General features: G+C 48.8%; 1 protein-coding gene and 1 non-coding gene across 43 annotated transcripts in view; one reads left to right on the top strand and one right to left on the bottom strand.

Moving 5' to 3' along the window:
* The window catches only part of TACC2 (transforming acidic coiled-coil containing protein 2), a 230425-nt gene that overhangs the window by 105479 nt on the left and 111108 nt on the right, over nucleotides 1-13838 (bottom strand). For all 42 annotated transcript variants that reach the window (XM_060404562.1, XM_060404535.1, XM_027960608.2 and 39 more), the window contains one exon: nucleotides 11130-11255. In XM_060404562.1, the coding sequence (XP_060260545.1) occupies nucleotides 11130-11255 (126 nt within the window). The remainder of the gene's footprint in view (nucleotides 1-11129; nucleotides 11256-13838) is intronic.
* On the top strand, nucleotides 8469-8575 carry LOC114110376 (U6 spliceosomal RNA). The gene has a single exon (XR_003586651.1). It is a non-coding gene; the product is annotated as a U6 spliceosomal RNA (small nuclear RNA).

The raw sequence follows: 13838 nt of genomic DNA, 5'->3' as shown, positions 1-13838 counted from the left end.
AACTGTCTTCTCTTCTTGGAATCCCAGAGTGCAACCAGCTTGAGGTGGGACCAGCAACATAAGCCGCAGGAATGCAAATGAAAGCAAAGTGAAAACGCAGGGCCCCTCATTGCAAAAGGGTAAGACTTTCAGGAAGGTGATGGCAGAGTGTTGAACCAAGCACGGGGCCCCGGGCAACTGCCCAAGTCACATGCCCTTGAGGCCAGCCCTGGTTCTGGCCTCCGAGGGAAAGCTTCCATAGGGCCCCCTGCCCCGAACAGCCTCTTGAGCTGCCAAGGGCCATGCTGCTGGAGCAGATGAGAAGCTCTGTTAACCAGGTTGGCATTCCCTTGCCAGCTCCTGTCCACTCAAGCCTCCCTTGAGCAGCAATGACTCGTCTTAGGGACCTCATCCCCAGGAAGTCAGGTCCTTTCGGATGTCCAGTACCACTCCCAGCCTCAGTGGGAACTCCGGGACAGCTGCCAAGCCCACTGAGGAGGGCAGCGCCCTGAGACAGGGTCCACAGCGCATTCTCAGGTTGCTTCTGCAAGACGCTTACATTCACTTGCCCTTGACCTCTGTCCTTATAAAACAGGCCAGGAATAGGACTGTGAAGGCCCTTCCAGTTGTAAAAGTCCACTAATCCCTTTTCCCATTTAAGGAGTTAGTCAATATTTCCTATGGAATATGAATTCAAATTCTTGTCAAGTTTTTGTATTTTGGGAAGATGCAGGAAATGCTGATTTAATTTAAGCCCCCGCCTCTTTTTTTTTAAAGAGAAGAGTTGACCCCCAAAAAGGCAAATAAACTCACCATACTGTTAGCAGATAGAAATGGCCTATTGATCAAGGCATCTTTCCTGAGAGGCCCAGCTGGACTAGCCCTCTGATTCCTTCTCAACACAGATCCCTAGGGAACCACTACCATCGGGTCAGAGCTGGCCTCCCCTGATGCAGGACCTCACCAAGGTCGCCACTACCAACAGCTGGTCCCGTTAACTGTGAGGGACGCAGTCTCTGCCCGCAGAGAACCAGAGAACACAGAGGATGTTGCTTCAGGGCTTGCACTCAGCCCGACAGTCCTCCAGGCCCAGCTGTAGTGATTTGCTGTCACTAACTGTGGTCTTTTGAGTCCCTGCTCAGGGCTTTTGAGTCCTTCTTGGCAGACCCCCCACTGACCTGATAGCAGATTTCATTTCGGAGAGTGGCTCGAGTTGCCAAGTTAAGCCCCTGTCCAAGGACAAACACCAGACTGACCCTGGCTATCATGGGAGGGTGATAACAGCCCCAAAGATACGAGCAGAGCGTATCACGTCCTGTCGGGCCAGATGGGCGGCAGCATCTTATCTCCCATTTCACATCGCCATCTGGAAGGTATTAGCCCAATAGCCCCTTCCTCACAGGCCCCTTGATTTTATTCTTCTCGAATCCCCAAGTGCACACGATCACGTAATAGGACAAGAGCTAAGGCCAAGACTCGGCTCAGACTGAAAGTGCAATGCAAGCCAAAGGAAAAAAAAAAAGCAATTAGAAATTGCTGGCTTAGAGAGCTACGCTCAGTCCATAGGAGCACCAGACAATCAGTCCAGCAGAGGCCTGGGGTTTGATACAAGGAGTCGTCGAGATGGGAGATCCAGGATCGTCCTCTTTCGAGACACAGCCACCGAGAAGCAGCCGAGCCAAAATCAGAAGGTGCCCAGAGAGGCTTGCAAATTGGCTGGAAACTCCAAAGCAGGCACATCAAGAGATCTCCAGTTGCCAGCAGCAGCCCACGTGAGCATGTACACAGCCCCTAAACACCACTGACCTTCAGATGTCCAGCCAACTGTAGGCTGGCTTCACACATGTTAACCCTGAGCTGGCTTGTTAATTCTGACCCAGCACATTCATACCCTCTTCACAGAGCGAGTCTGTGCTCAAAGGGGAGAAATTACTATTAAACTTGGCTGAAGCAAAACTTAATCAGGAAGGAAAATATTAACTAAAGGAAAAGTTGTAAATACCATCCCAAGACCACAAGAGGCTTTGATCTGGGTTGGACCATCCAGCCCATTAATTCCCACCATTGTTTTTCCCAGTCCTTTGCATCCTCTCTCCAGGTGCAAGATCCCTTGCATGGTTGCAGAGAATGCAGAGATGTGGATTCAGAGGACCAACCGGAAGCTGATATCAGATATCCAAGATTTAATTTCTTATTCAGAAAGTCAAAACCTATCTACTACATAAAGCAGCTCCAGAACCATGAAAAACCAGACCAAGAACAAGATCCTGTGCTACTCTGAACCATATGAAATTGCCAAAATTTTGACAGTTGCCAGTGTGGCAATTCATGTGCTTCAACCTAACAGCACCCAGCTCGACGCTGGAAACTCTAAGGTTCTGAACAAATCTAGGTGCAACCAATTGACTCAGCCTGCTGGGTACTGGCTACGTACATTTGTCTCAAGAGCGTGTAAATACCTTCACCATGTACTTCTGAAATGGTGTGAAGGAATCCCGTTATTCAGAAGAGACTTGAAAGTGACAGTGAAGTCGCTCAGTCGAGGCCGACTCTCTGCGACCCGACCCGTGGACTGTAGCCCGCCAGGCTCCTCCGTCCATAGGATTCTCCAGGCAAGAATACTGGAGTGGGTTGCCAGGATCTCCCCCCCGCCCAGGGATCCAACCCAGGTCTCCCACATTGCAGGCAGACTCTTTAACCTCTGAGCCACCAGGGAAGCTTAGGTGATTCCTTTTCTAAATTAAAAAAAAACAACAGTCCCACTTTATCATTCAGTTTTAACAAGGTACTTGCCTAAATAAAGGTTCAGCTAACCTTTCTGAAGTAGTTAAACCCACTCAGGCACATCCCATAGCAGAAAGACGAAAAAAAAAATCTCACAGGACAAATAGAGGAAACCAAAATAAACCGCACTATGTGGAGCAAGAGGAACAACAGAATCTGCAAGTCAGTATGGATTCCCTGTGCTTTCAACTTTGGAAAATTCTGAAGCTCCATTTCGGAATCGGGAAACTCTAGAGAGGCTGTCACACAGAGCAGGGGCTCTCCCCGTCCCTGGCTCTCCTGTCTGAAGTCGGAGATTAATCAGAAACTTCAGACACCAGCTGCTGGGTCAGGACTTCCCTACCCTGAGGAGCTGTGAACAGCCTGACAGGTGAGGAGAAAGCATCTGGACACGACTGCCTTACCCAGTGGTTCTCCAAGTGCGGACCCCAGACCAGCAGAAGCAGTAGCACCTGGGAACTTGTAAAAAAACGCAAAGTTTGCGCAGGCGGGGGGCCCTCTGCAGACCTCCTGAATCAGACACTCAAGGAATGGGGCAGAAATCTGGGCTGGAACTGGGTTCTTTTGAGGCATGCTAACCTTTGAACCCCGCGGACATGACTCAAATGAATAGTTTCCCAGCTGTATCCAGGGAGTCCTCAAGATCTAAAGAGACTCCTCTGCTTGGAGTCCTGACTATGGGCAAAACACCAGAGTTCCCAGATGTAACCAGGGTGCCCTATTTTACTCTGTTTAACAAATGGTAGTACAGCTGCATGGTTTCCATTGAAAAGCAATTCTGCTGCTTATTTTAAAAAAATAGAAAATAGTGAACAGATGGGAGTACAAGTGGCCACAGGCAATCTGGTCATTTGTAGAATGTTCTAGAGGGTCTGCGTTGGACTTTCCGTGCCATCCCAGGATGCCGAAAGTCAAAGGGAAGCCCAACCACCAACCACCTCGGCTATTCCCCGAGGAGGGGGCAAGTCTGATGTCCTCCAGCAGCTTTAATTGGGCGGGGCGGGGGGAGGGTGCATTGAAATCCCGTCCATTGTATTTCAGAAATGCTGCAAGGACCAGGGTGTCCTGTCGGTTCTTATTCAGAAAGAAGAGTTCTTAAAAGGGAAAGATTGAGGGCCAAAGAAATAGTAGTGGCAGAACGGAGGGAGAAAGCTCTGCTTTCTCTCCAGGGGCTTAAAGAAAATGCTCCAGCCCCACTTTCCTTATGTTAATTTTTTAAACATGTTTTTATTTAAATTTAATTTTTTCAACTTAAGGTCCCAACCCTGCTCGGGCGGGGTGGCAAAACTCCAGGGAGGATGTTCCAGACTGCCCTCTGCTTTCTTCCCTCCCTGCCACTACTCACCTCTCCTGCCTCTCCTGTCCCTGCTCTGAACAGGAACTTGGGTGATGTTATGGCCTGAATGTCTGTGTCCTGGCATTCCCACACAGATATCCCAATGCCCAAGGTGATGGCATTAGGAGGTGGGGCCTTCGGTAGGTGACTAGGTCATGAGGGTAGTGCCCTCATGAAAGGGGTTAGTGACAATATAAAAGAGACCTTGCAGAGTTCCCCAGGCCCCCCCATCCTGTAAGGGCATAGTGAGACATCTACAACCAGGAAGAGGGCCCTCACTCGAATCATGCTGGCACCCTGACTGTGGCCTTCCAGCCTCCAGAGCTGCGAGCAATACTTTTTGCTGTTTTGTTTGGCATCAGGATCTGCCCCAGTGAGGGACTGAACCCAAGCCGCCTGCACTGAAAACTCAGTCTTAACCACTGGACCACCAGGGAAGTCTAATAATTTCTGCTGCTTCTAAGTCACCCAGTCAGTGATATTTTGTTATGGCAGCAGGAAGAAACTAAAACAGATGGGGTGAGTAGGCAGGGCCATTTCTGAGGTTTAAAAAGCCACCACCACACACCCAGAATGCCCTTCTTAATTACTCCCACAGAGCAGCAAAGTGAAGTACAGTTGATTCTCTTTATTTGCAGTAATTACATTCTATAAAGTCATGTAGACACTGAATTAGCAAACACTGAACCACTGTTCCTAGGGGAAATATAGGGGTAGGTTCCTGTGGGCCAATGGCCATAGTGTTTTTGTCAACCGATCAAAATATAACCTTGTTTTATGTGACTTTCTGTTTAAAAATATTTTATCTAATGTGTAGCTAATATATATTCCTTAATATAAATTTATATATATTCCTTGGGGTTTCCCCAGTGCCTCAGCGGTAAACAATCTGCCTGCAATGCTGGAGATGCAGGTTTGATCTCTGGGTGAGGAAGATCCCCTGTCATGGCAACCCACTCAACTATTCTTGCCTGGAGGGTCCCATGGACAGAGGGGCCTGGCAGGCTATAGTCCACAGAGTCACAAAGAGATGGACACGACTGAAGCAGCTTAGTAGGCATGCGCACAATATATATTCCTTAATGCTGAATTCATAGAAAACAGCACACCCAAATGAAGCTTAGCTAACACAAGCATTTTCTACGTCAGGCTCATCATAGCCTTCTTGTGCTTTGAAAGAGCAACATCACCAACAAAATGCACAAAATCAGGAAAAGCATGGCAGTAAATATGGACTACCCCTTCCCCACCAATTTCCAGTAAGAATAGGACAACACGACTCTGGACAAAAGTCCAATCACGCTGGCAAGGCACCAAAATCGCTCGTTGGCACAGAGATCTACCGAATCCTTCCACTGGAAAATAAAGCCAGAGGGCTGGCCAGGCTCTCAGCATGGATTGAATCAGCCCTTGGAACTTAGTCATCGGTTCCTTCCTGCATCCTGTGTTCACACTTGGTCCCGGTCACAGGTGACACGGCATCTTTACTCGTGTCTTCCCCGGACTTGGGAGAGGCCAGTGTGTAGGCAGGACCCCACGGCCTGGGGGAAGGAAGGAACCCAGTTCGCTACAGCCAGAGGAGAAGTTCAGAACCAGGCTTGGTAGCCAAGCTGGGCCTGCTTCAAAGCCCAGCTCTGCCACTCACTAGCTACATGTCCTTGAACACATTGGTATCTCTGAGCCTCGGTCTGCTCATCTGTAACAGAGCAGTCATAACAGAACCCCCTCCCTCCTGGGGGTGTTGCTCATTTACAGTGAGCAGTCTGCATGGCCCCTGGACCACAGAAAGTGCCCTCAGCAGGAGCTCGAAGAGCAGACATCACTGGACTATAGTGGGGCCTGGACAAGCCATTTGAAATACACAGTCTCAGGGCGGGGAGAGGACTTTAGGGGCACCAGTAACACCCCCAGTGGACTTTAGTTCTCCTGAGAGCCGCCCAGCCAAGTCCTCCTGTAGCCTTTGCTCCTATGGCCCCGGGGTCTCCCTGGAGCTCTGAATAAGGATGATCTCAGCCCCTGTCCAGGCCCCACTAAGGGTGAGCCCCTCCCACCGCAGCTGGAGGCCCTAGGCCTTGCTAAAATGGTTGGGGAGGACTTCCCTGGTGGTCCAGGGAAGAGAGCGCCTGCCAATGCAGGAAACGCGGCTTTGATCCCTGGTTGGAGAAGACCACGAAGTCCGTGCAGCACAACTTCTGAGCCTGTGCTCTCGAGTCCAAGAGCACAGCTCCTGAAGCCTGGGCACCCTACAGCCTGTCCCCTAAAACAAGAGAAGCCACTGCAACGAGAAGCCCGTTCACCACAACTAGAGAGTAGCCCTCACTTCCCAAAAGCAGAGAAAGCCCATACGCAGCAAAGAAGACCCAGTGCAGCCAAAAATCAATACACATAAATAAATTTTTAAAAATAAAATAAAAACGGTGGGGGTCAGGGAGCGCCATGGGGGAGGGGAGGAAGCCAAGCAGGAGGAAGGTAAGGCATGCCTGACTTCACCCTAGAAGCTTCTGCATACTCCTTGGGTGCTGAGGGTCTTGTTCCCCAGCTAGATTTCTCTTTAAGAAGTTAAATTCACACATAAGAACTATGGTTGGCTCCCACCAGTAACAAACATTCAGAATTCGATGTCAACATGCACCCTCCTTAGAGCATCTGTTTCTGGCCTAGAGCCTCCTACTGTGTCAGCCCTACCCTGACATTTCTCCTCCACCAGGCAAACTTCCTCCCAGTTTATGGAGAGGTCGCTCGACACTGTCCCAGTGGGACAGCAGGAATGGACGGCCTGCCCCCTGAGACAGCCAGCTGTGAGGTGGTCAGCACACCCTGACCCCCAAGCAGACAGAGAAGGAGGCCCTCCCCAGCACTCCCCTCTAACCCGTTTCAAGTTCAGCAACATTTCCCAAGGGCCAGCCAAATTCTGGCTGGGTGCTGTGGTTCCAGAGGTCACAACTGATCCAGTTCCTCCATTCACAGAGAGGGCCTCTGAGACAGATAATTCATAGGTATCTGAGAAGGGCAGTGACACCTGGGGCAAGGGTGACTGAAAGAGTTCAGAGGGAGGTTCGGGTCTCAGCCTGGGGAGAAGGGACTCCTAGCCTGTTCCATTCACTATGGCTCCCCAGTGCCCCGCACTAGGCAGCCAAAAGCAGCAGTTTTACTTATAAGATATAATTAAAATGTGTGTAGGGGGAATTTTCTGGCAGTCCAGTTGTTGGGGGGTAGGGGGTGGGCTTCCCAGGTGGTGCTAGTGGTAAAGAAACTGCCTGCAAACACAGGAAAATTAACAGAGGTGGTGGGTTCAGTCCCTGGGTCAGGAAGATCCCCTGCAGGAGGACATGGGAACCCACTCCAGTATTCTTGCCTGGAAAAACCTATTGATAGAGAAACCTGGTGGGCTATGGTCCACAGGATTGCAAATAGTCTGAGAGGACTGAAGCAACCAAACACACACACACCAGTTGTTAGGAGTCCGTGCTTGCACTACTCAGGGCCCAGGTTTGATCCCTGGTTAGGAAACTAAGATCCCACAATCACACACTGAGGTTAAAAAAAAAAAAAAAGAAAATACAGTCAAGGCTCTTTTAAAAAGCAGAGACATTACTGTGCCAATGAAGGTCCATATAGTGGAAGCTATGGTAGTTCTAGTAATCATGTATGGATGAGAAAGGCGGAGAATATAAGAGGCTGAGCCCCGAAGAATGGATGCTTTTGAACTGTGGTGCTGGAGAAGAATCTTGAGAATCCCTTGGACTGCGAGGAGATCAAGCCAGTCAATCCTGAATATTCATTGGAAGGATTGATGCTGAAGCTGAAACTCCAATCCTTCGGCCACCTGATGTGAGGAACTAACTCATTTGAAAAGACCCTGGTTCTGGGAAAGATTGAAAGCAGGAGAAGAGGACGACAGAGGATGAGATGGTTGGATGGCATCACCGACTCAATGGACAAGAATTTGAGCAAGCTCCGGGAGTTGGTGATGGACAGGGAGGCGTGGCGTGCTGCAGTCCACCGGGTCGGAAAGAGTCGGACACGACTAAGGGACTGAAAAACAATGAACAACAACAACATGTACATATACATTCAGGTTCAGCTTCCGGGACACCTCTGGGACGGCAGTTGCTCCGCCCCTCTTCCGGGTAATTTGCATATGTTCGTTGATTCCCAACAGCGATCTGCATTACAATTGGTGAAGCAACAAACACTTTCTCAGTTTCAGTGAATAACACCCTTAGATTCAGCTATTATTGCACGAATACAGTTTAAAAAAAGGGTGGGGGGAGAAGAATTGCTGAATTGGTGTTTAATGGAATTCACCCTCACCGTAAAGTTTTTCATTCTGTCCACTATAAATAGCTCTGGAGTCAACCTAAAACTTGTGCTCGCTTCGGCAGCACATATACTAAAATTGGAACGATACAGAGAAGATTAGCATGGCCCCTGCGCAAGGATGACACGCAAATTCGTGAAGCGTTCCATATTTTGCCATTTTCCCCCATATCCATAATCTATTCACATCAACTTATTAGCTGTAACTCGCTCATAAGCAAGGTAACTTAACCCATCGAGGGCCCCTGGATTCAGTCTGCAATTCCTCCTCCAAAAGCTGTCGAACTCTCCCCAGTTTGGAAGCTTTTTTCCAGAAAGACCTGGGGTTGATTGTAGGGAAGGGTACACCAGGAAGCAAGCACTACCTGGGCAAAGGTCTAGGGGCTGGGCTGTCTAGGGTCACGGGGTGGGAAGAACCCACACAGCCAACCAGGGCCCTGGACAGGGTGGGGTCCACCAGGGTTTGGAGGCAGCCTATGGGCTTGCCCTGATCCCCCAGTAGGTCCTTTCAGTTCAGTCGCTCAGTCCTGTCAGAGACTCTTTGCAACCCCATGGACTGCTGCACCCCAGACTTCCCTGTCCATCACCAATTTCTGGAGCTTGAGCAAAGTCATGTCCATACAGTCGGTGATGCCATCCAACCATCTCATCCTCTGTCGTCCCCTTCTCCTACTGCCTTTCATCTTTCCCAGCATCAGGGTCTTTTATTTTCTTTTTGTTTTTGGTCTTTTCAAATGAGTCAGTTCCTCACATCAGGTGGCCAAAGGATTGGAGTTTCAGCTTCAGCATCAGTCCTTCCAACGAATATTCAGGACTGATTTTCTTCAGGATTGATGGGTTGGATCTCCTTGCAGTCCAAGGGATTCTCAAGAGTCTTCTCCAACACCACACTTCAAAAGCATCAATTCTTCTGTGCTCAGCTTTCTTTATAGCCCAACTCTCACATCCATACATGACTACTGGAAAAATCATAGCTTTGACTAGAAGGACCTTTGTGGGCAAAATAATGTCTCTGCTTTTTAACATTCTGTCTAAATTGGTCATAGCTTTTCTTCCAAGGAGCAAGAGTCTTTTAATTTCATGGCTACAGTCACCATCTGCAGTGATTTTGGAGCCCCCCAAAATTAACTCTGTCAATGTTTCCCCTGTTTCCCCATCTATTTGCCATGAAGTGATGGGACCAGATCCCATAATCTTAGTTTTCTGAATGTTGAATTTTAAGCCAACTTTTTCACTCTCCTCTTTCACTTTTATCAAGAGGCTCTTTAGTTCCTCTTCACTTTCTGCCATAAGGGTGGTGTCATCTGCGTATTTGAGGTTATTGATATTTCTCCCGACAATCTTGATTCCAGCTTGCCCTTCATCTAGACCTGAGTTTCACATGATGTACTCTGCATATAAGTTAAATAAGAAGGATGACAATACACAGCCTTGATGTACTCCTTTCCCGATTTGGAACCTGTCCGTTATTCCATGTCCAGTTCTAACTGTTGCTTCTTGACCTACATACAGATTTCTCAGGAGGCAGGTAAGGTGGTCTGATATTCCCATCCCTTTAAGAATTTTCCACAGTTTGCTGTGATCCATATAGTTAAAGGCTTTAGCACAGTCAATAAAGCAGAAGTAGTATACACATACATATATATAAATACATATAAATACATACATATTTATATATTATATAATTATACATTATATAATAAATATACTATACATATATATCAATATAAACCAGAAGTATGTGTATATATATACACACATATGCATCATAGAGACATACATATATACGCACCTGTGTGTAGAGAAAGAGGGAGATTACATGTGTGTGTGTGCGTGTGTGTGTAAAGGCATCTGAGCCAAGTCCCAAGGCTGGCTGTGGACAAGCCTGGTTTCAATAAACTAAGTGTGAAGTCCGCAGGCAGACGCACAATGAACACACTGCACGCAGAGAACAGTGAGGGGTGGGCTGCGGGGCACACAGGGCAAGGGCAGGGCAGGCGGGCGGGCGGGCGGCTCGAAGGTGAGGAAAAGTCCCCAGCCAGGCCCATTTGCTGAGCGAAGGCACAGGATCTGGTCCCTTTCCTGTGGGCTGCTGGCTCCTATAGTCTCTGCCCACCTCCCAAAGATAAAGAACACAAGCATCTACCCCAGCTTGTGTCCTGGGAGGCCAGAGGCAGCTAAGTCATTCCTGGGAAAGTATAAATAGCACAATGTCACTCCTGAAGGACTTCTATTTAAATAAGAACACAAGAGGACAAATCTCTAAAATGGCCTTTGTGTGTGGTGGGGGTGGGGGGTGGGTAGGGGAAAGCTCCTTCCTGGGGTCCCCTCAGGTCATCCCTAAGGCCCCAGGAGAGCTTCCCTGGTGGCTCACATGGTAAAGCCTCCACCTGCAAGGCAGGAGGCCTGGGTTCAATTCCTGCATTGGGAAAATCCCTGGAGAACAGAACGGCTACCCACTCCAGTATTCTTGCCTAGAGAATTCCATGGACAGAGGAGCCTGGCGGGCTACAGTCCAGGGGTCACAAAGAGTCGGATACCACTGAGCGACTTGGCCCAGCCCCATGCAGGGGAGTGTGCACAGCGGGGCTGGGGGTATAGGGGTAGGGGGCTGGAACTGTGGGCAGAACAGAGGAGGGAGGATGGGAGGCAGCCTCAGAGACTGGGCCCCAGGGTCCCACCATCAGCCACGGGCCCACCCCCACCCTACCTCTGGGCTGTCAGATCCGTGGAGACCTGGCCGCTGACATCACTGTGGGAGGTCGAGGCAGCTAAGAGTGAATTTTCCAGGTCTTCAAGGGCAGCCGGCTGGATGACACCATCTGGTACAAGTGAACTAGGAGAGGAAAAAACCAAGGCTCAGAAATGTTCCTGAACGTCTTCAATGTGTTTCAACTGCACATTTTCTCTGGGTCCCACGCAGGGCCTCAGTTTCCCTTCCTGTACAGGAAGGAGCTGGGCTACTCCAAGCATGGCCCACGGCGGTGCTGATCCAGGAGGGGCTGGTTACTGCTCTACAAAGACACACACCCGGGATAAGGGCCTAGAGGCCTTCCGAGGAACACGGTATTCATTCTGTCTGTTGACTCCAGTAATGAAAGTTGGGGCTTGTCTTGTAGGTCTCGATGGGCGGTTCTCAACAAGGGGTGATTTTTGCCAACCAGAGGACATTTGGCAATATCCGAAGACAATTCTGGTCATCACAACCAGAGGGCCAGGTGCAGCTGGCATCCAGGGATGCTGCTAAATATCTTACAATACACAGGGCAGACCCACAACAAAGAATTATCTGGCCCCAGAGGTCAGTATGCCCGGGTTGAGAAACCCTGGCCTTGAGCTTTGTTTTGCTTTCTAGTAATTCTCTTAAATATGTTTTCAGAAGTTTAGACCTTAAAGTGAGTTAGAAATTAAAAACTACACTGGCCCTTTGTCCACTGAGAAGGTTGGCATTAGACAACCTCCAAGAGCAGGCTGCTTTGAAAGTTCAGAGGGACACTGGACACTGTCGCTGGTCCCACACATCCTTTCACTCTTCTGGGAATCCCCTTCCATGACCAGTTACGTCTTAGCTTATCAGGGAGGGTCATTACTTCTTGCTAATGAACTTGGCTCTGTGGCAGTCAGTAACGAGACCATTACCTTCAGTCCTTGAGCAGACACTGACTGAATAACAACTATGTTATTGTTACAACAACCCTGTAAGGTGGTCCCTGCCCTCATGGAGCTTACAGTCTCAGGCAACAGCCAAAGTTAAAAAAAATTTTTTTTTCCTTAATGCTTATTCACTGTTTACAATAGCCAAGACACAGAAGCCACCTAAATGTCCATCAACAGAGGAATGGATAAAGAAGATGGGATACATATATACAAGGAATACCACTCAGCCATTAAAAAGAATGAAATAATGCCATTTGCAGCAACATGGATAGACCTAGAGAGTTATGAAGTAAGTCAGACAGAGAAGGAGAAATATCATATGACATTCCTTATACATGGAATCTAAAAAGAAACTATACAAATGGGCTTACTTATAAAACAGAAAACAGAAAAGAAATTTATGGTAAACAGGGGGAAGGGATGGTTAGGGACTGTGGGAAGTCATGTACACAATGCTATATTTAAAATGGATAACCAACAATGACCTATTGTATAGCATATGGAACTCTGTTCAATGTTATGCGCCAGCCTGGATGGGAGAGGGGTTTGGGGGAGAATGGATAAATGTGTCTGTATAGCTAAGTCCCTCTGCTGTTCACCTGAAACTACCACATTTTAATCAACTATACCCCGATACAAAATGGTTTTGGTGTTAAAAAATAAAATAAAAATACTTACTTATCCAGTAAAAACTGTTGTAACTGCTAAGATGGAAAGATACAAATGGCTAAGAAAACATCAACTAGGAGGTCCCAGCCTGGAGTGCGGATCAGGGAAAATGTCTTTGTAACGTTATAAGCTGAGGCCAGCCATCAGCTCAGTGACAGCTAATGTTTACTCACACGGGCTTTGTGCCAGGAACTAAGATCTAAGTGTTCACAGCCATCACCATATTCAATGCTCACAACCATCCTATGAGATGGGTATTATCATTAGTCCCATTTTACAGATGAGGAAACCAATGCACAGAGAAGTTGAGTGATTTGTCCAAGGTTGCACAGCTGGTAAAAGGCAGAACCAGGATACAAACCCAAGCCAGACACCAGGAGCTATGCCCTTAATCGCCGCACTGGGTTTTTTCCCAAGGGCGGAAGAGTCAGGGAAGGAGCGCCCGCAGCAGAGGCAGCCGCAGATCTGAAAGCTCAGTCCAGGAAGGAGCGTGCTGGTCTGGAGGAATGCGGAAAGGCCACTGCAGCTGGAGCACAGATCAAAACGACCAGGAAGGGGACAGGAGGGCTGGAGCCAGATCACAAGGCCAGGGCGCGGGACTGGGACTCGATCTGATGCTGAAGAATCAGCCCAAAGCCTCAAATGCCCCAAAGTGCTTCCCTTGGCATTGAGACGAAAGAGAGGCGGGGAGGCTCAGGGTGAGCGTTCCGAAACTATGTTCTAAATAGGACCGGACTGGCACACACTTGTGCCCACGCCTTTCTATTTACTCCCATGGATCTTGTGACGCTTCCTTCTTCCTTCACAGTTCCACCCACCATCCCAAGCTCTCCGACCCTGGAGCCCTGTGATGACCACACCCGAGGAGTCAGAGGGAGATGGGCAGAGAGGGAAGTAAAGGAAGGGGCAGGCCTGGAGGAGGAGGCCCGCAGGGACTCAGGATGTCTCTGGTGGACCACGGTTCGGAGAATCCTTAACCACAGGCAAAATCGGCCTTCCAAAGTCATAAAACCTGAGCGGAAAAACACGGCCCAGGAGTTCTGGCAACACACACCGAAAGTCATAAAAGACTCTGTTTCTTTTGACACAACCA

Source organism: Ovis aries, chromosome 22 (assembly GCF_016772045.2).
Source record: "Ovis aries strain OAR_USU_Benz2616 breed Rambouillet chromosome 22, ARS-UI_Ramb_v3.0, whole genome shotgun sequence".
NCBI classification, from domain to species: domain Eukaryota; kingdom Metazoa; phylum Chordata; class Mammalia; order Artiodactyla; family Bovidae; genus Ovis; species Ovis aries.
This window is presented reverse-complemented; position numbering and strand designations above follow the sequence as displayed.